This window comes from Lepisosteus platostomus, chromosome 4, assembly GCF_059453375.1.
Source record: "Lepisosteus platostomus isolate fLepPlt1 chromosome 4, fLepPlt1.hap1, whole genome shotgun sequence".
Classification (NCBI taxonomy): Eukaryota; Metazoa; Chordata; class Actinopteri; order Semionotiformes; family Lepisosteidae; genus Lepisosteus; species Lepisosteus platostomus.
The window spans coordinates 29,434,963-29,458,735 of record NC_142614.1 but is presented as its reverse complement, the minus strand read 5'-3'; the positions used below and the strand labels follow the sequence as shown (position 1 = coordinate 29,458,735).

Sequence of the window (23,773 nt, the reverse complement as noted above, 5' to 3'; positions counted from 1 at the left end):
GGCCGAGTCACTGCTGTTTACCTCCATCTCTCCTCCTAATCACCATACGACTCAAGTGCAGGAGTCTCCAATTTCCATTGCTGCTTATGGGGTCACAATCGGAAACATGGGCCTGTATCCATTCAGATAACATCACCCCCACTAAACCAATTCAATAATACCAGCGATTTTCTTTCCCATTCACAAAGAGCCTACATCCTAACAAGATCTTGATCTGGTTTATCATCATTTAGACCCTGTGATCCTCTGAATTCCCCTCCGTCAACACCTCAACGCGTACCTATAATAAGCAACTCGCCTAGGCCAACGGAAGCCTACTTCCCTACAGTAAACCTATACAGAACGCGAACAAGCACTCCAACTGTTCTACTGCCGCAACAATCCATGGGTCACAGATCACACCTTCTCACCTTCTTCAGGCTCTTTCAAATTCTGCATCGGTGGTCTGGAGTCGCGCTTGGTTCTTTTTGGGGGTCCTGGCCTCCTTGTCCTATGGCCAGGAGGTCGGCCCTTAGACAAGCGGGTTAAGCCAATATCCACTCCATAATAGTTCATCACGCTTTGATCTTGGGTGTTGTCATTCCTAATGAAATGGAGTTTATAACGAAAGTTCGGGAGGGATGACAACAACCACGCTCAATCGTACTCAGCTGTCCATCATTAGCAAACGCTCCCGTCATCCTTCCTCCACCAAACGCTATAAATACCAATGTGATTTCCTACTCTCCCTCGCATACGACTTTTGCATCCCACCTCCACCCCAACTCCACCTCTGCACCTACCCCTTGGTTACCCTGCGTGGGGGTTCTGGCCTCCTTGTTCTACGGCCAGGAGGTCGACCCTCAGCCAAGTGGGTTAAGCCAATATCCACTCCATAATAGTTCATCATGCTTTGATCTTGGGTGTTGTCATTCCCAAGGGTGAGCTAGTGAATGACGTGGGTGAGCTAGTGAGAATGGGTGAGCTAGTGAGAATATTGTTATCCCTGCATAATATTTAACTTTTGCCAAAAAGTATTGCCTTACCTGTACAAAACTGGAAAGGGTAATAAACTCATAAACCAAGGAAAAAGAGTGTAATTTCACAATGAAAAGTAAAAAGAAGAAAACATGTTAGGGTTGTGGAGCCTTCTTCATGTGTGTAAATACATAGGCTAACCAGTTCATAAAATCCATGATGGATGTTCACATATTGTCAATACCATAGTTTTAATTACAGAGAATGTGTGTTCAGCAACAGATGGAAGAAGATAGTCTATTTGAAGCTAAGCAGGTGTGAGCCTGGTCAGTACCTGGATGGGAGACCTCCTGGGAAAAACTAAGGTTGCTGCTGGAAGAGGTGTTAGTGGGGCCAGCGGGGGGCGCTCACCCTGCGGTCCATGTGGGTCCTAATGCCCCAGTATAGTGACGGGGACACTATACTGTAAACAGGCGCCGTCCTTCGGATGAGACGTAAAACCGAGGTCCTGACTCTCTGTGGTCATTAAAAATCCCAGGGCGCTTCTCGAAAAGAGTAGGGGTGTAACCCCGGTGTCCTGGCCAAATTTCCAATTGGCCCTTACTAATCATGGCCTCCTAATAATCCCCCTCTATGAATTGGCTACATTACTCTGCTCTCCTCCCCACTGATAGCTGATGTGTGGTGAGCGTTCTGGCGCACTATGGCTGCCGTCGCATCATCCAGGTGGATGCTGCACATTGGTGGTGGTGGAGGGGAGTCCCCATTACCTGTAAAGCGCTTTGAGTGGAGTGTCCAGAAAAGCGCTATATAAGTGTAAGCAATTATTATTATTATTATTATTATTATTATTATTATTATTATTATTATTTCAAGCACAAAGATATGATATATCTAATACCACCATGTTTTAGGTTAAAAGAGCTTCACTTGTGAATATTATATCATTGTTTATAACAAGAACTGCAGGTGTGACGATCATGTGTTTGTTGGAAGAGCTGGTATCACAAAGAAAACACAATACTGTTGGCAGGGGCCAGCCACAGAAAACATGTCTATATAAATGTATTTAATTATTACACATGGACATCTGGCACCAATGAGTGCAATGAGTTGTATAACTTTTCTGTTTTTTGTGAATGTGAATACATGAAGTATAATAGTAAACGGTGTGGTAATGATTCACTTTGCTTTCTATGATCACTATATCACTGATCATGTCCCTTTGTCCACAGTTAATGACCCTTAAAGACAGTAGAGAACATGTCAATCTCGTATCTTTTTGCCTGACATCTCTAAAATCTTCATTACGTTCCATTAAGATAATATTAGGTAACACACACATGCTGTATGTACTCAGGCATATAATCAATCAAGTAAAATAATACAGAGGAAACAAACTGTGCAAACCCATTAAAAATATTCCAGCTGTCACTTGGTAGCTATAATTATGTTGTCTCAAACCCCCACAATGTACAGCACTATTTTTTTCAAGGGCCTGTGCTGTTTAAGCTTTTTATATATATATATGGATTGTTCATTTTAAATCTCACAGTCGTTCGCAAAAACATTTAATTTTTATTGTACTTGTTCTTAGAATGTAGAGGGTGATAGCGGCCAGCTGCTTTCTTCAGAATACATGCTAAAGCTCTTTGTGCTTTATTATGTAAATCTATAGCATCAGACACCAACTTCACTGGAAAATACGCCTTCACAGCAAACATGTCAGCCTACAAAATGTAGAAGGTATGCTACAAATAAGCGTCATAACATCCTGTGATACATGATGTTCCATATTTTGAAAGAAAGTTACATTCAATTCATGCAGCTTTTAAGCTACTTAAATGTTTCTACTAAAACGGTATCACTCCCTTCCCACCTTATCATTCAAAATCTACATTTTATTAAGAATGTTTTAGTATAGAGATTGGCAGCTAACAGATTCCTATTCTTGTATAAATTTAAGGTGAGCACAGAATATCCTACACATGTATGTACATGTTATTTTCTCTTATGAAAATAACATACTGTATAGATAACCTATACGTTTATACAGAAAGAGTTTCTATAGAAAACTATGATTTTTTCATAAGGACACCTTGTTTGTGCCAGCTTTTACCATGCACCACTTTAGATTGAATATTAAAAAGCAGAAAAAAATACATATACAGTAAATATTACTTCCCCTCTACGACAAAATACATACCACTCTTCAAAAGCTAACTAGGATTTATTATTAAACACTGCAACCCAAATAAATCTGAAATATAACCAGACTGGGAGAACCAAAAAGTAAATAGATCAAGTTTTCCATACCTGCCTTCAATTTAATATTTATTTTAACAACATTACAAAACAATAATTATAAGGGACTGGTGAATCCTAGATTGCCTTAAACTACTTATTGTGACTTCCAATGCTTAACTATGTTTGTGTGCCAGCTCTTTTACAGTACGAGAAAAACACAGTCATTAAACAGAGGTTGCAACAGTTTTCTGCTGTCTCTAAAGAACAAGGACTTGGGTTCCTTGTGCTAATCAATACACCTAGACAAAATATTTCCCATTAAATTAACTGGTTTTGTTCATTTTCGCAGATTGAAAAAATATGGCTCATGTTCAGCAGCAGTTTTGTTTCCATTCTATACACCTTAATATGCAAACAAAGGAATCATAGTTTTAAGACAGAAGATAACATTTACTTTCCAAATTTCCAATGTTGTTGACGCCATAGCACAGTCTCTTACCACATAGTCTTCAAGACCAGTTGGGTGTTCTCAAAGTCGGCACTTGGCTTTTGTTTTGATTTCCACTGGTGTCCTTCACACAGAGGGCAAATCTTCAAAACTGGGCCAAGGTCCTTGAGTTAAGCAGCAAAGCATACAGTGGAGGCAATGTCATTGAGACTATATATTCTCACACTTACGCTGAGGATAGTTCTCCTCACCCTTGTAGTGTGTAGTGGGTTCTACATGCTGGATGCTGTTAGTGAAATGCTTCAACTTGGTCTTAGGAACTCAAGTGTCTGTTTCCAAATCTTTGCAGTCAATACTAAAGCCATCAAGACTGCTTCTTAACTATTCAAGCGGTGGTCCAATCTAGGAAGGTCACTTTGACAGGAAACAGAGTATATAGTTAAGTAATCAGGACAGTCAAGGAGAGGTTAGAAAATCAAGCTCTCAGAAGGCTTATAGTGAGATTGAAACAGCACTGAAGGAACAATAAGGGTATATAATCCACAGTGAAGGGGATTTGTGTCTGTTGAGGCAAAATGATGTACAGCAGCTCCAGCAATCCCAAGTTCAGGAGCTGGGCTGACCTGTCTGAGCCCCTATGTTTTTTGTATAAGTTCTCTTATGTCATAAGAACATAAGAAAGTAAGAAAGGTTACAAATGAGAGTAGGTTCTCAGTTTTAAACAAGCTTCCATGTAGTTTACACTCTGTCCTATGATTTGTCTATCGCTGTTTATTCTGAAGAAATCCGCTGAGTTCACTTTGTCAGTCCCTTTGAGGACTTTCAATATTGCAGTCAGTGACAACAAGGCATGTCCCCCATTAGTGATAACTAAGGAACCATATTTATCTGGCACAGGTACAGGTGTGAAAGTTATGCTGGGCATTCACGCAATTAATCATTCAGCTGTATATGCTACACTGACTGTAATCCAAACGTACAGCACTACTATAACAAACAACTTTATTATGCCTTGCAAAACCATTTGTTAAGACTTTTGATATGCCACATTAAATTAATATACTTTTCATGTCATACAGTCTTTTAAGTAGTCGTAAAAGAATATTTCTCAAACAGCAAAAGAATGACAATATCTGTTTTAGTTTTGTCAGACTAATAGCAGTGCTAATACTAAATTCTGCTTCTTCATTTCAACTTCAACTGAGAGCCTGCTAGCATAGATGTGTCTTTATCTTTCAGAGAAGCAATCAGTAGCACCATGGCTCTGCGGCATCGTGTTTCCAAAAGAATATAAAGGGTTTCCAAGAGGCCTGTGATGCATGTTTTGAACTCCAACATAACAGCCCACCACTGTTAACAATTTCTTGCCCCTTGTGCACTATACTATAACACAATACATGAATTGGTAAGCTACAAAAAGTGGTGTGGTGAGAGACACATTATTTAGCATAAACCGGTTAGTGTTTAGCTTTTAGATACCATTAGCTAAAAATTACAAAGAAACCTAATATTATAGCCTGTCTACAGTATATTTGAAAAAAAATTGTGAATTAACTTATTTTCGAAAAATAACGAACAAAATAATTTTAAATTTGCACCTGGCATAGACGCACGCACCTGCGAAGCATCAGAAGCAAGACTTTAAGACTTTATCAGAAGCAAGAAATCATAGTACTTAGTTGATTAAATAGATTGTTTCCAAACTGAGATGATTAACTTTTTGCTCTCATAAACATTAAGCCTTCATATATTTCCTTCAATACCTATAGCTCTTTAACAGCAACCAGAGGCTGTAAGAAAAAGATGTCATCAAACTTTTGTTTAATCGGGTCATTTCCACAATGGAATGCAAACATCTTCAAAACACAATGAGAATTAATTTATAGATGTTAAATATTAACATATGCTAAAAACACATATGACATTTAAATATGTCAGTGCTACAAAGAAGATATTTTTTTATTTTATCCATGTAGTGTACAGCACTTAATAATCAATGACAGTGAAAACTTATTTTAAGAGTATAATTAACAAAATTAGGTTACTTGCAATCTTTCTTTGTATGTTTTACTGTACTGTACATGTGCAAATGTTATCATTCCCTGGAAAACTGTTTAAGTACAAACAAAAAAGTAGACATTTATCTTAACTCTTACAAAATCAAAAATTAAATAAGAAAATAAATTGCAATTAAGTATTCAGAAATTATAAGACATCTACACTAAACTGTTTAACATTAAGTGAATTTAGACAGTTTCAAGAGTGAACATTTAAAAAAAAACATTCTACAAAGGGTTGCAATCTTAGTCATGAACTGTGAATTCTTCTGAAATTGTAAGCGCTACTCTTGAGAAAAGACTTCTGGGACTACAGAATGTGCTTACTTCACACCATCATTTTCATAAATATAATTGGATAATGCCGAGAAAACAGTAAAGCTGCCTTTTTATGGAAATATCATACAAAAGCAATATATATTCTTGAAGAAAATTAAGAGATCCTGCAATCTTTGTTTTTTTTTAATCTGAGTAATTACTTTATATTATGTCCTCTCTTGAGAAAAAAAACCCACTAGATTCAGAAGAAGTGATGGGTTAAAAGAAAAAGGATTAAAGTCAACTTTGCTTTGGAACAAATACCTAGAGTAATTTGCTACAACGTGCTGGGTTTCTAACCACTACAGCTCAAAAACAAAATGCAATTGCATGCAATTTAATATCTCTGTATGGAATTCTCATTTACTGACGGAAAGTACAAATTAAATGCAATGTTCCTTCTGCCTTTAAGTGCTTTGTTTAGTGATGCATGGGAATCATCTCAATACACTGAACACACAATGGGTTATGTTAAATTCAATTACGCTAATGATTTAACAGTCAGCATTCAGGGGAAGAGAACACATGGTTTCTACGCCCATTTTCTTTGTGATGGTGTTGTGGTGCACCAAGAACATATTAGATCAAATATGTGTTTTTAGTGAGAATACCAGCCTCCATGCAAGTCCCCTGCATAAAGGCTGCTGTAATGTGCTTTGTGATTTGTGCTTACCATGAAAAGATGCTACACAAAATATTGTTGATATCTGAGTAAGGTATTTAGATAGTGTCTTAAAAATAACATGATTCATAACCCATAATAATCCATAAAAGCTTTCATAAGAAACTTCTCATACAGTGTTGCTAGAACAACACTGTTCAAGCAGGTGTTATATTTCACTACTTGAGTAATAAAAGACTATCACTGCTGTGATATTTGGACCCTGTTTTTGCCGAAGCCATTTTGATTAAAACCTGTTGTTTATATGTTAGCTGTTGTTTTTTTAGGAAAAAGACAGGAAAAAGAAAAGTGTTTTCATAGAAACGACAAGCAGCCCCACTGGCCGAAAGAAGAAAGAAAAATACAAAAGACCTGTAACACAGCTGTGTCTGCCATTCTAGAGATTATCATAAGACCAAATATATTGGTTTCCATTACAAAAGAATAGTGTCCATCTACAGTATAGTCTGAAGATATTTGGTGCAAGTTTAAGGGTTATACTGTAAATGCTTTGGTATCTGGATAAAACATTTCCAAATCACATTATCTTACACACAAAATGCTACTGCCTCACAAAAAGTGTACATTTTCAAGCATTTGGAGCACCTTTGCAAATGAGACATTTCAAGTACCGTATGTTACATTCTATCTTACATTAATGCGAACATTTCAGAATGCCAGGAAGACTGTTTTATACATCCTGTAAAAATAAATAATACATATGACATTAGATTTTAAAAATGTAGTCCAAAATACTGTAATCATACTACACCTCATCATGCACATTGCATAAATCAAAATTATCCTGTTTGAGCACACTACCTTGACAACAAGGTCAGATAAAGAAGCCATAGTTTCAGAAGCAGGTATCCCCAACCCTTGCTGCACTGGCTGTATTGCATTGATCCATCACTGACCTAATAAGAGTTTGACCTTGTGGAATGTTATCTCATGCTTTGATGAGCTCACTCTCAATATTGGGGTTTGATGTTCACACTGAAGAACAAAACCTGACTATCTCTGGTGTCCAAGAGATATTGATCCTGATTTACCAATAAAGAGCATATAAGCTTAGTCAACCTTACTGCAGCACATGTACTATTCAGTCCACTTACAGTATACTGTAGTTGAGTCTGGTTGTGTCTGGAAGCAAGATGAATGCTGACCTGGCTGATGAGCGTGGAATTCACTCAGGTATCTTAGAAAGGTGCAGGCACTCATCCTACTGATTCTATAGGTCACGGAGTACTGTGAAAGTAGTTATGAAGGTCATTCAGAAAAATCAATCCTGGAGAGGTGTTATAAATTATGGGTGGTCCACTGTATTCACAGTTGCTATCATTTTGGGCACCTGTAATTGTCTCATGAAATAAAAACTTCAGGGGTCTGCTTCTAGGTGAGCTAGAATTTGATTCTTCTTATCCTCTGAAAAACGTGATATCACAATTATATAACCAAATATTTTCAGCCTAAAATAGTCACCTAAATAAGGTTGAAGAAAGAATTGCTCGGGCAACATGTGAAATTTGAACAAGAAATTCAAGGAATCTAGAAAAATTCTGCATCCCAGTTATTGACAAGCATTCTAATCCATTTATCACCATACGATACATACTTGTTAAACATATCTGTCCACCTGTTTGCGTTCTTTTACTGAACAGTAAAAGGTAAAACCCATGCCAGCCACAACAGCTCATCAGGCCATAACTCATCCTGATCCCTGTGGCTTTAAATGAAAGAGAGATCATACGCCTCCACCCCTGGATGGCATACCACTGCATCACACAGATTACTCCCCAGCACTGCTGGATACCACTTACACATCTGGAGACACTCGAGAAAATGAGGTAAAACACGTCAAGGGTATCAAGGGTATACAACTGCGGTATCTGTCAGCTACAAGTCCAATGACCTACCAACAACCCTATGCAGCCCCCATTCCGTGGACAAGCCCATAGAAAATTAAAGAGTCCATCTTATCTGTGTGTTTGACAAATTAAATTAATGCTTAAGAGACTGCTTCATTCAACGATTTTCTTTTTCTGACAGGTAAATTATTTAGTGTTTATAAAACACAGCCAATTAACTGAACATTCTCTTCCTTGGAAACCACTGAAGGATTGTACAAATATACTCATCATCACTGATTATTTCAGACTCTTATCATATTATGTCCAGTTATTAGTATGTCCAGTTATATATAGAATGTTTGCACTGTAACTATGGTAACATTTTTTACCTTCCCTTTCAGTAAGAGTTTTATCAAACAGAAATGTAGAAAATTCATATCCTTAACGTTTCAATGTTACTTTAAAAACCACCATACAGAGTTAATAATAGCACTGTGTAGAAACTGCACCACATATGGTGGCCATAGTTTTTTAAAGAATTTGATCAAAGATTAAAGGCAAAATGAACATTGGGATTACAGCTATTCAATATTTTCAAATTCTATAAATAAATCGTAAAAATGAACTAGTAGGGTAAAACGATATTTACAATATTTAATGGCATATTTAACCCCTTAATGTGTTTATGTTGATGTTCTTTAGGACACCTATGCTATAGAAATGCTGTGGTAATTCTACCGCTTAATCCCTTGCTCGTGATTTAACTTCACGCTTCAAGAATACTTAAGAAATGCACCCATCCAAATGCATTCATTCATCAAAAAATTATTTTGATACAATCTGGGATCTGATCAGGTCAAAACTAAGTGTCACAACACTATGCCCAATTTGGGTTAAATTCTTCAGTTTAGGTTTGGGTCTGTATTAAACTTTTGACCCGTGCAAATACATACATCAGCTATCTTGCAAACACTAGGGAATTTGAATTAGAAATATAAGGCTACAAATAGGCAGACATAAAAACTAACAGCATGTTAGCATTGTGATTGAAGAGATTCTGAAGTATACAGATATCACCAAATATCTCAACACAGTATGAAATTCATAATCTAATCTTAGAGAAGGAAGTGACTTCAGTGTGATAGAATTTCACTGTTCTGGTATTCTGAGAGGTCACTTAATTTTTTTTTTTACAGAAATTAATTTGTTACAGAGTTTGCCCATTTACTCTTAAGAATGAAGGACATGCTGTTGAGAAACCAGTGCATTTCCCTGCTCAGCAAATTCCCTGAGTCATTAATGGGTTGTCAAATTTTGTTTCCCAAGAACAGATAGGTCTTCCACCATTGTATTCTATCCCAAGCTCATAAGAATTTCCTTGTTGGATCTTTAATGTTTTTAAGACTCTTTCCTAATTTGAAAACATGTTTAATTGCAGGCTCAGTACCTGTAATGTATTTACAAACATGTATACAAACTTCGAGTTTGTCCAATTTATCGTTAACTCAACCAATGTTGGATGGACCATCAACCAGAATTACATTGTGGCTCTACAGGAACTGGTATTAATGTTCTTATAAAACCCTGAAAATTAAATCCATGATAGTCAAGCAAGCAAAAGGTTTAGAAAATTCATAATGGTCACCTTTTCAAAGTGTTTTACATGTGGAATAAAAAAAAAAAACCTTCTGATTTTAAAAATGTTGAAGTTTGCTTTGGTAAATGCTGCTCTATGAGAACCAATCACTCATGTAAAATGGACTACCGGCGTGTATTTGTCATGTTTTTATAGGGTTGTTTTACACCCATTGCAGGCACATACTGTAGCAAGTGTGTTTTGGTTTCTGCAATGTGAGATTTTGTTTGTGGTTTTTTGTTCAGCGCAAGATACAACTAAGGAGGAGAATGCTGCTAACTGGGTGTATGCCTGTTTGATTTTAAGCATGTAGTGGTTTTCAATATCCTGCCTGGTGTGGAAGGAAGGTTTTAAATGCAGACTGATCATTAGAAAAGGCGTGATTGCTTCCATTTTTCATGATTATGGTGCCTGTGAAGATGCTCCATCAGTAACATTACCTAACACTATGAAGAGGAAACTCCAGTGGCAAGAGTAACATGTAACAACGTGTGGACATGTTTAGCCAAGAATAAAATTATATATTTATTCAAACATGCACCCTGTGTGTTTGAAACTATTTAACTTGTCTAATCTTAATGAGATACTTATTCATATGAATTCATATGAATCCAAAAAAAAACTAAAATTAAATTGATAAAATTAGAATACTTTGCCAATACATTGATTGGACTGCTGTAACTGAAAAACAATTTGACTTATTTGTTAGAATAACCAAGAAGAAATAGAAAAAAAGTAGATTGCCCCCAACATAATCATAATATTAATTAGTTTAAACATGAGCAAATATGTCACGTAATGCTCTTATTTAATGGGTGTAGGTGTATTTTTTAAACTATAACATTAAAACCCATTCCATTATCTATATTGTAACTAGAACTTGTAGTTTGGGCTTACTTTTTTAAAATTTTAGCCATTCGTTGGCCTCCAAGTTATTTGAATTCATAAAGCAAATTAATATTTAATTCTACGAATTCAACAGACCCCTAAATATTGCAAATCTCAATTAACGTGCATTTCTTAGTATCGTTGAGAGTTACACTTTATGCATCGTATAATGCATGTGTATGAAGGCACAAGCTGCTTAAAAAAATATTGCAGGTTTGTCTCCGCAACTGAACCGACCAACAGCATCCTCATGAGCACTTGCACTTGCAGACTCAGGAAACTGTGGTAACAGCTCTGAAAGGGTGCAACGCTTTGAGATGTTGAGTAGTTCAGAAGAACAAGTAATACAGCTATATATTACACAGATGTCTATTTCACACAAAATAAATAAGGGAACTCTTACATTCACACGGCATGTTTTTTTTTTTATCAACCATAGGCTTAACACGTCTATAGTGAGCAGATGGTTCAATTTGCTGTAACGGGAATACAAACTCAAATAATGATGTAAGCAAATAATGATGTACAAAATCAGTGTCTCTTGTCTGATTCAGAAAGGTATTAATTTTGACGAAGGTTTTCTATCAGCTCACAGTACAGTGTTTAGATAAAGCACTTACCGTCCCAATTCAGACTCCAGCTCATAATAATCAGCCAGTGTCTCCTTGTTCGATCCGTCTATCCAGTATTCCGAAGCAGCTCCCGGTCTTGAGGAGGGCATGGTGACTTTCAGCATTCCCGGCTTTTCAAACAGATAGCCTGCTAGCGATATCTCCAGTGTGACTGAATTCCAAGATTTAATGAATTACAAACATGCAGAAAACGCCAGCCTGAGAATAAACTACGAACGGCAAATAAATACTGAATAAAAAAGGCAACCAAGACAAAAATGAATCATTAAAACGTCTGTTGTCTATCAGAACCCAATGAAAGTTAAGATAAGTATAATGAAATCAAGAAGGACTTCGTATGTCTGTCACCTTGCTGTCACACTCCTGCGCTGCTTCCCTGAATACATCGAGTTTAACAGAAGCTCTTGTGGAGGTATAGTGCAGTCTGCGTTAAGAGCTGCGTCTCTACTGGGTCTTAAAGCCGACCAAGTAAGAATGATCAAGACATTTTAAAACCGCTTAACCTTTGAAGTCACAGTGTCTCAATGTGACGTAACCTTACGTACCTCTATCACGTTTCAACACGACATAATAGTTGCACACTAATTGCAACATGCACGTTGCTGTCGCACGGAAAAACAAAACTGCTTAGGATTTTTTAAAAGTAAATTAATAGGTGAAAAGATTTACGTGTGTTTCTCCATGTCATGTGATGTCATTTGCCAAACCGCTTTATACCATACGGTGCTGCGGGAAGCCGGAGCCTACCTGGAAAGCAACGAGCGCAAGGCAGGGTACACCCTGGACGCCAGTCCATCACAGGTCAAGTGCAAGCCAATCACACAGGTGGACAATTTGGAGGCCACAGTAAAGGTCGAGGGTGAAAATTTGGCCCGGACACCAGGATAACTAAATTTTCTCCATTTAAAACATAAATCAGAAAACAAATTTTGCCTGGTCTTAATTCTGTCCGATTACAAACTTATGTTTTAAGGATAAATATAATATGAATTGATTTAAATGAGTCTGTAAAACACTCATCTCCCCAACATCAACAAAAAACATAAGAAAAATCAAGCATGTTGTTCTGATATATCATTTTAAAACGCATTTATATATTTGTTGGTCTGTTTATTGCATTCTTAAAATCACTCTAAAAAGATTTAGCTAATTTTTATTAGATGTTAAGAAATGCATGGGTTATCTTAAATCTTTACATCAGTAAGGCTGAATATGTGGTCTGTAAACAAGTTGCACCTGTGAACAAGGATGCACACACAGATGTTTAAATTATTGAAGTCATGTAAAATCCAAAACTACTTCCACCAAATTACCTCCATCTATGCAAATCTAACAGAACACTGGAACAACACTTTACCATATTTTTTGTATTTTCAAAGACAAAATGTTATAGTTCTTTTTAAATAACCACACCAATAAAGAAATTTGCACTGTCAAAACAATGCTTCTGCTATAGAAAAAGCAACTGTGTAACATAGCAAACATTACAAATAATTGTATTACAAAACATAAAAAGCACATGGCTAAATCTAATCACACAGAGATCTTAGTGTGCCCTCCCCTGGTTGTATAAGAGCAATGTAATTGTTTTTCAATTCATACAAATTCAGATTAACCAAGACAAGACAATCTAACAAGAGGTTAAAATGCTAAAAACAATTTAATTTATTTAAAAACTTGTCCCTCTTTAAATTGCAGTATGAATAATTACCTCTGCCACTGCCTAAGAAAGGTGACGCAAGGGACTGTTGCAACTACCGTACAATAGCCCTGATTCCACATGCGAGCAAAGTCCTTCTGAAGATCATACAGCAGCGTCTGCGACCAATCATTGAAGCAGAACTATCTGACTTACAAGCGGGGTTCAAACGAGGTCGTGGTACCTGTGACCATATCACAAATCTCCGGTGGATTATGGAGAAATTTCATGAACATCAGAAAAACATCTACATTTGCTTCATCAACTACAGTAAGGCATTCGACTGCATCGAACACGATAAGCTATGGAAGGCCCTGCAAGAACTGGGAGTGCCAGCACACTTGATCCAGCTGATAAGATCCTTTTATTAAGACCAAGAAGCAACTGTTCGAACACAACATGGAGACACCGAATGGTTCAAAATTGAGAAAGTGTGTGACAAGGCTGTATTCTGTCCCCTTTTCTTTTCAATCTTTACGCAGAAATGATCATGAGGAAATTAGATCTGGAAGAATCGGAAATCGGTTGAAGATTGGAGGCAGAAATATTAATAATCTCCGCTATGCTGATGATACAACATTACTGGCGGAAACGGAAGATGACCTGAAATACCTCATATTAAGAATCAAAAAGGAAAGTGAAAAGATGAGTCTCAACCTCAACATCAAAAAGACAAAGATCATGACAACAGCTGTAAATGGAGCAGTCAAAATAACCATCAATAATGAACAGATCGAATGCGTCAAGGTTTTCTGCTTCCTGGGATCCATGATCGACCGAACTGGAGACTGCAGCCCTGAAATCAGGTGATGAATTGCATTAGGCCGTAGTGCAATGCTGAGCATGCACCAAATCTGGAAGAGCAAAGACATCAGCCTCACAACCGAATGCAAAATGGTCCATGCTATTGTGTTCCCCATATCATGTATGGGTGTGAAAGCTGGACCCTGAAAAAAGCTGACAGAAAGAGGATTGATGCTTTCGAGGTATGGTGCTGGAGAAGACTGTTACGGATACCATGGACAGCAACGGTCACCAATAAAGAGGTTCTGGAGAGCATCAAGATAGAAATTTCGCTTGAGGGAAAGATCACCAGACTCCGGCTCACTTATTTTCAGTGGGTCAAGACAAGGCCACCAAAGAACACGGTGGCTCGACGCCATCAAAATGGACACTGGCTTAGGCATAGAACAGCTGAAAGCGAAAGTCCAAGACCGGAAAGCGCGGCGAGAGATGGCCTATAGAATCACCGAGAGTCGGATCCGACTGACCGGATAACATCATCATTATCATCAATAATTGCAGTGTGGTCAAGAAAGGGACTTAAATCAAAACTACCCAGAAATATCGACATTCCGCACAGTCCTGTCTGAAGTTTAGGGATTGTCTTAGAGCAGCAGGCTCCGATGACATTGTGTGGAATCATGTGCTGAAGTGGTTTCCCTGTTGATCCAGTACACATGGTTGATTATGGAGGCTCCCTGTCAGATGGCAGCAATGCTGGAATCAAATGATAGTTGATGAATGGTTCCTGGATGCACCAATAGCTTCCTACTGCAATATACCTTCCACGGCCTTAAGAGCTCTCTTTCACTGAAAAATGGCAAACCTACAATATTTGCATGCATGTAATCATCGTCTGCAAACTCACAACCGCACATTTCTAACCACACCTATTATCAACCTCTCATTCTGAGGAGGAAAGGAATACAAAACAGGAAGGTGAACTCAACATTTCCTCCAGGTATATTACAACCTCTTACTGTATGATTAATAACTAGAAAGGACAATGCACAATGCTTTCCGTTTTCTTTTAAAGGGAAGGCTATGTACCTACATAGTACATGGTACTGTGTGCACTCAAGAACCTTTTGACAATTTCCTCTTCAGCATTTGTTGAATCAGTATTTGAGGACTAATTCACATTATAAAGCCTCAGTAAGACCGCATTTTTAAATCTCAAGTAAAGCACAAGCATTGTGAAGCTCACAGAGCGCTGCCATCTCTTTAAGTTCCTGTTTAACAGAACCTGCTTTCCTACCTATCCAGCCCATTAAAAAAGGTCTCTTTAAAACCCTTCATGCCCTTTCCAACATATAAATGCCTAATGGAAGATTCATTCTCAGGACATTTGAGCCCTTTAGAATTGTAACAAGTCTCCAAACAAAATGTACATGCTATGGTGGCATAGCACATGTACAGGTGTTTGCTGATAAAAATAGTAGTTTCTGTTTTCAGAGAAATAATTGTATAAAAAATCTGAAATTACTTGCAAGTACTTGCTGGGATAACACATTCACGTTCCAGAAATTGAAGCTGGAATTTTTTTAACACAATCCTGAGAGTTGCCTATGCGAAAACAGCACATTGTAAAACTGCAGAGGCAACCAGTTATGTGTGGCTATTAACAGAGAATTACAATACTGAAAGAAAACATCAGAAAAATATTGATTTTTTTCAGGAACACAGCTGTACTTTGGAACAAAAGAACAAATCCTCTAATGTGAAATACAGCTTTAATGCTACTGCAGTAATCCAAGTACTAAACAGCTGTCACCGATTATGTAAAAGGCAGATTTATCTCCTGTTACAGCAACAATAAAAAAATGTCGAATTTTAGATTGTTTGGTGAAAATGGAAATTATCACTTTCAAGAAGTTTCACAACATTTGGATAATTGGCAAACATTATAAAAACAAAACTGTAGATTGTTTTGTGAAAAAGGGGTCAAATATGAAGCAGATAAAGAAAAGCTCTCATCAGTACAAATACGAAACTAAGGATTAACTGAAGCACAAAAGGTACAAATTTAAATTACACGTTAGAAAAAGAAATACATCGGGTGCACTGCATTAAAGTCGGATTTCTATGTTTTTTTGAATAGATAACTTTTCCAAAAATATATTACAATCAAAACTAATCCAAATTACATTAACTTTTCATGTCCATTATATAATATCACATATTGGGTTGTATATAAAACACACTCTCAATTCGATTATATAATTTTCTTATTTATATTGGGCTAAAAGGATCAATACTAACATGTAATAACATGAAAGAAGAACAACTTGCTCTGAATGGTGACTTGTACTATGAAGTAGAATAAAACATTTTTTTCATCAAATCAAATATTTTTATATGTAAAAGTCCCAGAAGAAGACATATTTAAGGAGAAATGTTGCTTTCATATCAACCTATCCAGAAATTCAGATAACCAAAATGTAATGGAAGATCAGTTTTCATACACTGATATCAATCTGCTCCTTTACTGTTCTGATTACTTAATCTCAATACGTTTATCAAATATTTGGCTATCTTCAGGCTTCATGGGGATATTACGTAGACCCTCCAACTGTTAAAACTTAAATCAGCTGAGAAAGGGCAAAAGAAGCAACAAACTCAATTAAGGTCATAGCAGGAGGATGTCACCTCATCTACTTTTAAATTCATTGTTCCCAGACTTTATCTGCCTCAAGGTGTATAGCTAACCAAAGGAATGTATGGTATTTGCAGGCTTTCCAACCAGAAACATAATTCTTTGAGGACTACAGAGGCTAAAAAGCAGTCCATAGCAAGAATACAATTTAATCTGGGAAGTTACCTAAGTGTGTGGCACTAACCAGTTCATGTCCACAAACAAGGTGTAGCGGCAATGCTTGTTAATAAGACAGAATTAAGTGTTGCTGTGCTTTCCCAAATGAGGCCCCATCTCTCTCTTCATCTCTGTGGTGCAGCCACAGAGAAACTATTCATGCAGGCTGATTTAAAGATGTTTTCTTTTGATAAGGGACAGCTCCCAAATGGGGATACACTTAGCTAAGCCTGGCTATCATGATCAATGGTCATCCATTGGCGCCTATCTGTCTAGGGAGTGCCAGATGGACATCTGGACTGCATTCCTAGGTGTCAGGAGTAAGTGACTCATATCTCAACTTGATCAACCTATCAGGGACTGGTAGGGCTGAGTAACCCACGTGGGACTCTGATGCCCATTAAACTTTCAGCCAATGAACAAGCTGAAGTTCCTCCAGGTAAAAACAGGCAACAGAGAGCCTGTAGAAGGAGCCTGTCCGAGTGCCAGAACTTTCCATTGTTCTAAGAGTCTAGAGCAGAGGTTGCCATGAGTAACCAGAGGATCCACCTGAGGTTAGCATCAGCAGCAAGCCTCGTGAACAGGTCGGAACTGTGGACAGCTGAATCACTATTCAGAACTAGCGCTTCATCAGGAACGAACTGATCTTCTTCCTGACCTGCTGGGACCCACAGTCATCTTTTCTCCTGTGCACAAACTCTTGCTAGTTTCAGCCAACACTAACTAGCCGGTCAGTGAGCATCAACTGCACACCGTCGCAAGCCGCACAGCACAGCCTGGCACCGAAGCCAGAGAGCGCGGATTGGACAGCAACAGCCTGCAACAGTTTCTTTGTGCCCACAGGAGATCTGAATCCACAAAGATTGGATGAGTATTCAACTTCACTGCATTACAGCTCGAGAATTCAATTGTTATCCTAACCAGTTGATATCAATTTAATTCTTAAGAGTTATGTACTTGTTTTGAGTATCTAATGTAGAAGTTATAACCAAGTTCATTTACGAAACGGTCTAAATGAATGATATACTGAACGTATGTCCTCTTGATATATGTAACTCTTTGTAACTGACTGAATATATACCTTTTGTATTCTGATAACCCTCACGATAAGATCTGTTAGGTTTATATGCATATTTTATGTATTAAAAAATGTATTCTTGTGTATTAGTACCTGTGTGTGTGCGTTGAGTTATATCGCAAGGTTGGATTCTAAAGCCAATTAATAATTGTCCCCGTAAATGCCCAAACCCTACAGAACTGGTGCCTCGTGAGAGAACACTACAAAGGCATTAACAAATGTAGCTCTATTGCCTCTGGAGATGCATTCTTGATCACTACTGCATCCTATCCATCCCTTCTCCCCATTGCCAGTCTTGCAAAAGCTCCTTTGCTATATCCATCTTGTAGGGGAGAAAGCCTCATCATGACCAGGCTGCAGTTCACTCAGTCATGCTTATTCAAACTATACAAGAATATTGGTTGTTGTCTGTTTACAAGTACAAGACGGCATCAACTTCCACTTCATCTCAGCACATAAGTTCCAATTTGTATTTTCAAATGGCGTTATAGTATGTTTATGGGGTTTTTTTTCCAAAGAAAAGCATACATTTTTGGTTTATCTTGAAGATATTAATTTATCAAGCCACAGATAGGACAAAATCAAGATGCCCGGGCTTAAACAATACTATTAACTGTACCCATTTTATTTGTGGGTTTCCCACAGAAAAAGAGTGATTTAACATAGGTACAAGAAACTTAAAAAGTTTAACACGATGTCAAGTCTTTTGCACTCAATTGTTTTAATGTAAACCATGTACTAAAACGTAAACTACATTTGGCTCATATGCATTGAGAAACTATGGCAGGTAAATGCTGATGATAACACTGTAAATGAACAGATTAGAAACATGTTCAAGTGGGCAGCTGCGTCAGCCTGCTTAGGCTACAGAGCAACACGCAAAGGTTTATTCCATGCTGAAAAAAGAAGAAAAGAAACACAATGTTTCAGCTGTGGAGCCTTGTTCAGGTTTGCGAAACCCAAACCTGAAGAAGGCTCCACAGTTGAATCATTGTGTTTCTTTTCTTCTCTTTTCAGCATGGAATAAACCTGTACGTGTTCTTTTGCATATTAGAAACTTCTTTGCAATACTACTTTAACACTTACCTAAAGGGATGTGGGAGACCTGGATTCTTTTAAAAATGGCTAGATGAGACCTTCGGTCTAATTGGAAATTAGCTCCTAACTACCTAACATACTAAATGGGCCAAATGGTCTCCTCCTTCCTTACAGTATGTGCTAATACAGAATTACAGTATATAGCGTGATCTGTAAAGACAAACCAATACCTCTCCCAAAATGAAGACCAATAGAGACAATCTCAACAGGTACTGCTCTGAAAATGTTATGTTAGCTAGATAGAAGATAACCACAGCACTATAACCAATTATTTTGCCTCTATTGAGCACATTACCAAAGCAGATGTCAGCCACTATTCAGTTTCAATAACAGTGCTGTGCTTCATTAACAATGAAAGTTAAAACTACAGGAACTATTCTAAACATTTCAAATGAGATTCATGAAAACAACATCTCCCTGGAGATGCCTAACCTACCTCAGCTAATTTAATTAAATTTATAATTATGAGAGTGTTCTTCAGGTTCAACTTCAGAACAACTGACATAAAATCATACAAAATAATTTTGAATTGTTAATAGTTGGTACTGTTGAAAACATGCAAGAAAAATATGTCTTACAGAGAAAACATTAAAATTAAAACTGTATTAAAACAGGTGCAGTGGAGGAGAGGAGAATGTTAGGAAACTGTGCACACAAAGGACACTTTTCCTGTTTTCCTTGCTTGACTCAGAAAGGTATGGAGGCTGCTTCATTACTATGCTACACTGAAACCAGGATGCAATTACAAGAAAAGTCAGTACTTTCTCTTTTCTTATAATGGCTTTACCCATTGCAGAGGTGAGAAGTTATTGTGATTCAAAGCCAGCTAACAAGGTTTGAAGCTGTGGTCTCCATTCTACTTGGCTCCTACAGCTGCTGACAGCTCTCCCACTCAGTCTAATAATCAAGAACTAAACGCACCAAATGATATATGTAGGAGGACATAAAACAATTCTGATATTTTTTGTACAACCTGTCACTAAAATGCCTTGGTTGTTCAGAAAAACCTGGAAAACATTTCCTGCAGATCATTAGGGTTTCATGAAAAACGAACAGATTAGGTTTTGTTTAAGAACGGAATCCTCAGAAGTGACCCCAGGCAAAACTGTTTGGAAGCAGGACTTTATATATTTACCTTTGAGCATTACTGTCACAATTAATAAACACTCCATTATGGCTATGTATTAAACTTTAATGAGATATAAAAGCATATGATATTGACTGGCAAAATACCAACGACTGTAATGGTAAGTTTCCATGTGTCACGTATACATATCCAGCTGTGATATTCTTCGGTAAAATGGAAAATGAGTGAGAAAGCTTATAGCAGAGCACTCTTCATGTACGCCAGCAGGCACAAGCTCTTGTTGAAAAGCATCTGCATGTTCGTCCATGTTTCTTCAATTCTTGTAGATACTTCACGTGCTAAATCCATTAGCACTGGCTCTTCTGAAATCAATCGAAGGTGTAACTGTCAAAAGGAAAGCAAAGGTAAAGATCAGAACAGAACCCTGCTTTAGCTGTAAACCTTTTATGAAACTGAATTTAAAAATACAAAATACAAGCTCACAAGAAAGGAATTACATTTAAGACTAAAAGTAAGGTTGCTTCCTTGACATTCATAGCTATGGTCCTGGAACAAAACCAGCCATATTATTCATGTGGGCACCTGGGGGATTGAAGTAAAGGACAGCAAGATGGACCGAATGGCTTCTGCTTTTTGCAGCCCTTCCTAAACTGCTTGAATCATAGAACACCGCCATGCACAAAACCCTGCTTATTAAAAAACCTTATAGTAAATTTAATTTAAAAATTATAAATTTAAAACCATAGTCAGTTTAATGCTTTAGTAAATTGGCACAGAACGTTAAGTATAGCTGATCAACAAAATAATTTTTTACTAAAAAATTAACTACGTAAGTGGGAGTTTAGTTATTTACAGAATAATAAGTGGAAGTTTTTTACAGACATCATCATGACTGATTTTTAAGTTATCAAAGTTTGCACACTAAAGATATGAACCCAATCGTTACCCAACCATTTAATTTCCACATGAACATGTAAACGATGGCCTTGTTCGATAATGTTTTTAAAAATACAGTAAACAAAGATGAAAATATACTTTGAAACAGAAGCCAATATTAGAAATTAGTAGAACCGACCACTTTTTTATATTAACAGGGCAAATTTAAATCTACCTGTAAAACTGCAGCAAGGAACTTGCTTGTTTAGAGGGGGTGTGTATTTGAAACTTCCAGAATACACATACTACTTTCCTGGTGTAAAAAGAGAAAGCTTTCTGTGCCACAAGGGTGTTTTAAGAGATCTGATTGGACTTAAAGCTGTCTGTGGAATAGGATTCCTGCTATGATTTTATTAGAGGCTGTGTGTTGGGAAAAGTGTCACTACATGGTTCAGTTAGCTGAATAAAACAACAATATTTAACAAATTAAGATCACTGCAGGAACATGTATGGAAAGCAGTTCTTGATTGGTAATATTTTAATGGTTTTTAAATCTACCAAGTCTGATATTTGACTGAAGTAGTTCAAGTAGGTAGCTGTGTGAGCATAAGTAGGCTGCAAAGGAACAAGTAAAGGTTTATTCCATGCTGAAAAGAGAAGAAAATAAATACAATGTTTAGGCTGTGGACACACACACCCAAAGAAGGCTCCACAGCCAAAAACGCTGTGTTTCTTTTCTTCTCTTTTCAGTGTGGAATAAACCTTTACTTGGTCCTGTTATTTAACTGACACATTAGTTGCTTGAAAAACTAAAACACGAATGTATGCATCTGCTTCTGGATTTCACACCAAGTAGGCAAAAATCAACTTTAAAAACATTTTCAGACATGACTGAAATAGATCAGTTTCAGGATTTTTGTATTACAGAAACTTGTAGAACTGTAGACCTAAGGAAACCTGCTGCCTCTGCAAAACAAAGCTTAACATTTTCTACTGCTCTGTTTTAGGCTCAATGTGTACATACAACCAGTGATCTGGAACATTCCTGACACAATAACCGAGTGTTTCCCACGATGTGGGCTTGCCAGGGTATTTTTCATAGGACTTTATCAAAAGGAAACCACATATACACAATAGTGATCATGTACAGTAACTTACTGGAACACTTCAGAGTTTTAAAAACTGGGCTCTTTCCCCAAGTTTGCACCGCATTGGTGGTGTAAGCTGGGCCACCATTTTCCAAAAAATCACTTCTCTGGATGCATGATCACTGGCACAGCCAGATGGAAGTGTCTCTAGGAGAATTCGGAGTTTTCTGCTCCAACACTGAATACCAGCTGTGACCGTCCAGTGGCCCAAATTGCTCCCCACACAGAGACAGGCGAAGTGCCATTTTTTCATGTGGCTTCCATATGGTTCAGTAAAAATCTCTGCACTATGAAGTGCTATTACCATAAACAACCAAAGCCCTGTAGCCTGGTCTGGTGCTTTAAACCACACCATTCCAAAAGTCTGGACAGGGGCCATGCTAGCATCTGAGCTTGCCACTGCAGCAGTAAACTGACATTTACTATCATAAAAAGGGAGTAGTATTTCATTTGTTCTATTGTTCCCCATGCTGATGAAACAATGCCTGAGGATTTGCATGGACATGTGTGTTTTCTGTTATGTTAACAACTTGTTGTCAAGGTTGGGGTTTCATACCTCCATTCAAAGCACAAATTGAGCTCTCCTCTCCCCTTTTGGGTTCCAAGACCGCATGCCTTTTAAACATGACCCTTTTTACAGCTGCTGACAAAACAATTAGTGACTTGAATAGTTTTCTATAGACCTCTTTCAAAGCTTCCATTCTCAAGACTCTCAAATTAGTGATTTGTTTCTCTACACAACACTTCAAGTAATAAAGGTTGTATATCCTTCACTTCTTAAGTTCAACAAGTTATACATTTAAAGTAAACTCCTTTCCAACTTGGCTCATCGCTACTACAAATCAGACTTTAATACTCTCACAACGTAACAAAATCATGTTTAAAAAATGAAAATTGTATTATGAACACAGTAAAACAGTTCTGTATACTTCCAATTAGAGCCAACACCAAACCATGTCTCAACCAATTTACACATGCACCATGTTCTCCCTTTTAGAATAGAATACAAAGAATATGATGGATATCCTCTTTTTTTGGTCGCATGCGACTGCAAGAACTGAGACTATGTTGTTCTACTGCCATCTGTTGTAAAAAACTACTATTGCAGCAGAACAAATGGTCCATTTAAAAATCGTTTTGATATGACAGATACAATTTCTCAGAAATTAGTTCTGCATCTAAGCTGCTATGTTTTACACACAGCGAGGCTTACAAAAACCTACAAACAGTGCAAAAAAACATTACATAGAAGACATCAACCTATACATAGTTCTTACATACCACTCTTACAGAAATCCACACAATTATACCAGAACCTGTAAATTGACTCCCCAATAATCTCCCTAAGCTCCTGTAATTGCACATTACCCCTTCATTATTGCACTTAAACCACTGTTTGTACTTGCTCATAAATCAATACTCCTTTATTGTGAACTCATTTATTGACTGAGCAGTAATGAAGAAATTGCTCATTTTGTCAAGTCTGCCTTGACGGACA

The 23,773-nt window shown here is 37.3% G+C and overlaps 2 protein-coding genes across 3 annotated transcripts in view; both read right to left on the bottom strand.

The window, feature by feature from the left end:
* camk4 (calcium/calmodulin-dependent protein kinase IV) overlaps positions 1 to 12,147 on the bottom strand; it is a 187,194-nt gene extending 175,047 nt beyond the window's left edge. The window contains exons 1-2 of one of the 2 annotated variants that reach the window (XM_088629361.1): positions 12,043 to 12,147; positions 11,683 to 11,845 (exon numbers count right to left, since the gene is read on the bottom strand). In XM_088629361.1, coding sequence (XP_088485487.1) covers positions 11,683 to 11,798 — 116 coding nt within the window. In that variant the 5' untranslated portion in view covers positions 11,799 to 11,845; positions 12,043 to 12,147. Of the gene's footprint in view, positions 1 to 11,682 lie in introns of both variants that reach the window. The other variant, XM_088629360.1, reaches the window with a different exon arrangement.
* Positions 12,148 to 20,335: 8,188 nt separating this feature from the next.
* Positions 20,336 to 23,773, bottom strand: part of wdr36 (WD repeat domain 36) — a 58,104-nt gene continuing 54,666 nt past the window's right edge. Inside the window, exon 23 of the mRNA XM_088629358.1 lies at positions 20,336 to 20,635. Coding sequence (XP_088485484.1) covers positions 20,486 to 20,635 — 150 coding nt within the window. The 3' untranslated portion in view covers positions 20,336 to 20,485. The remainder of the gene's footprint in view (positions 20,636 to 23,773) is intronic.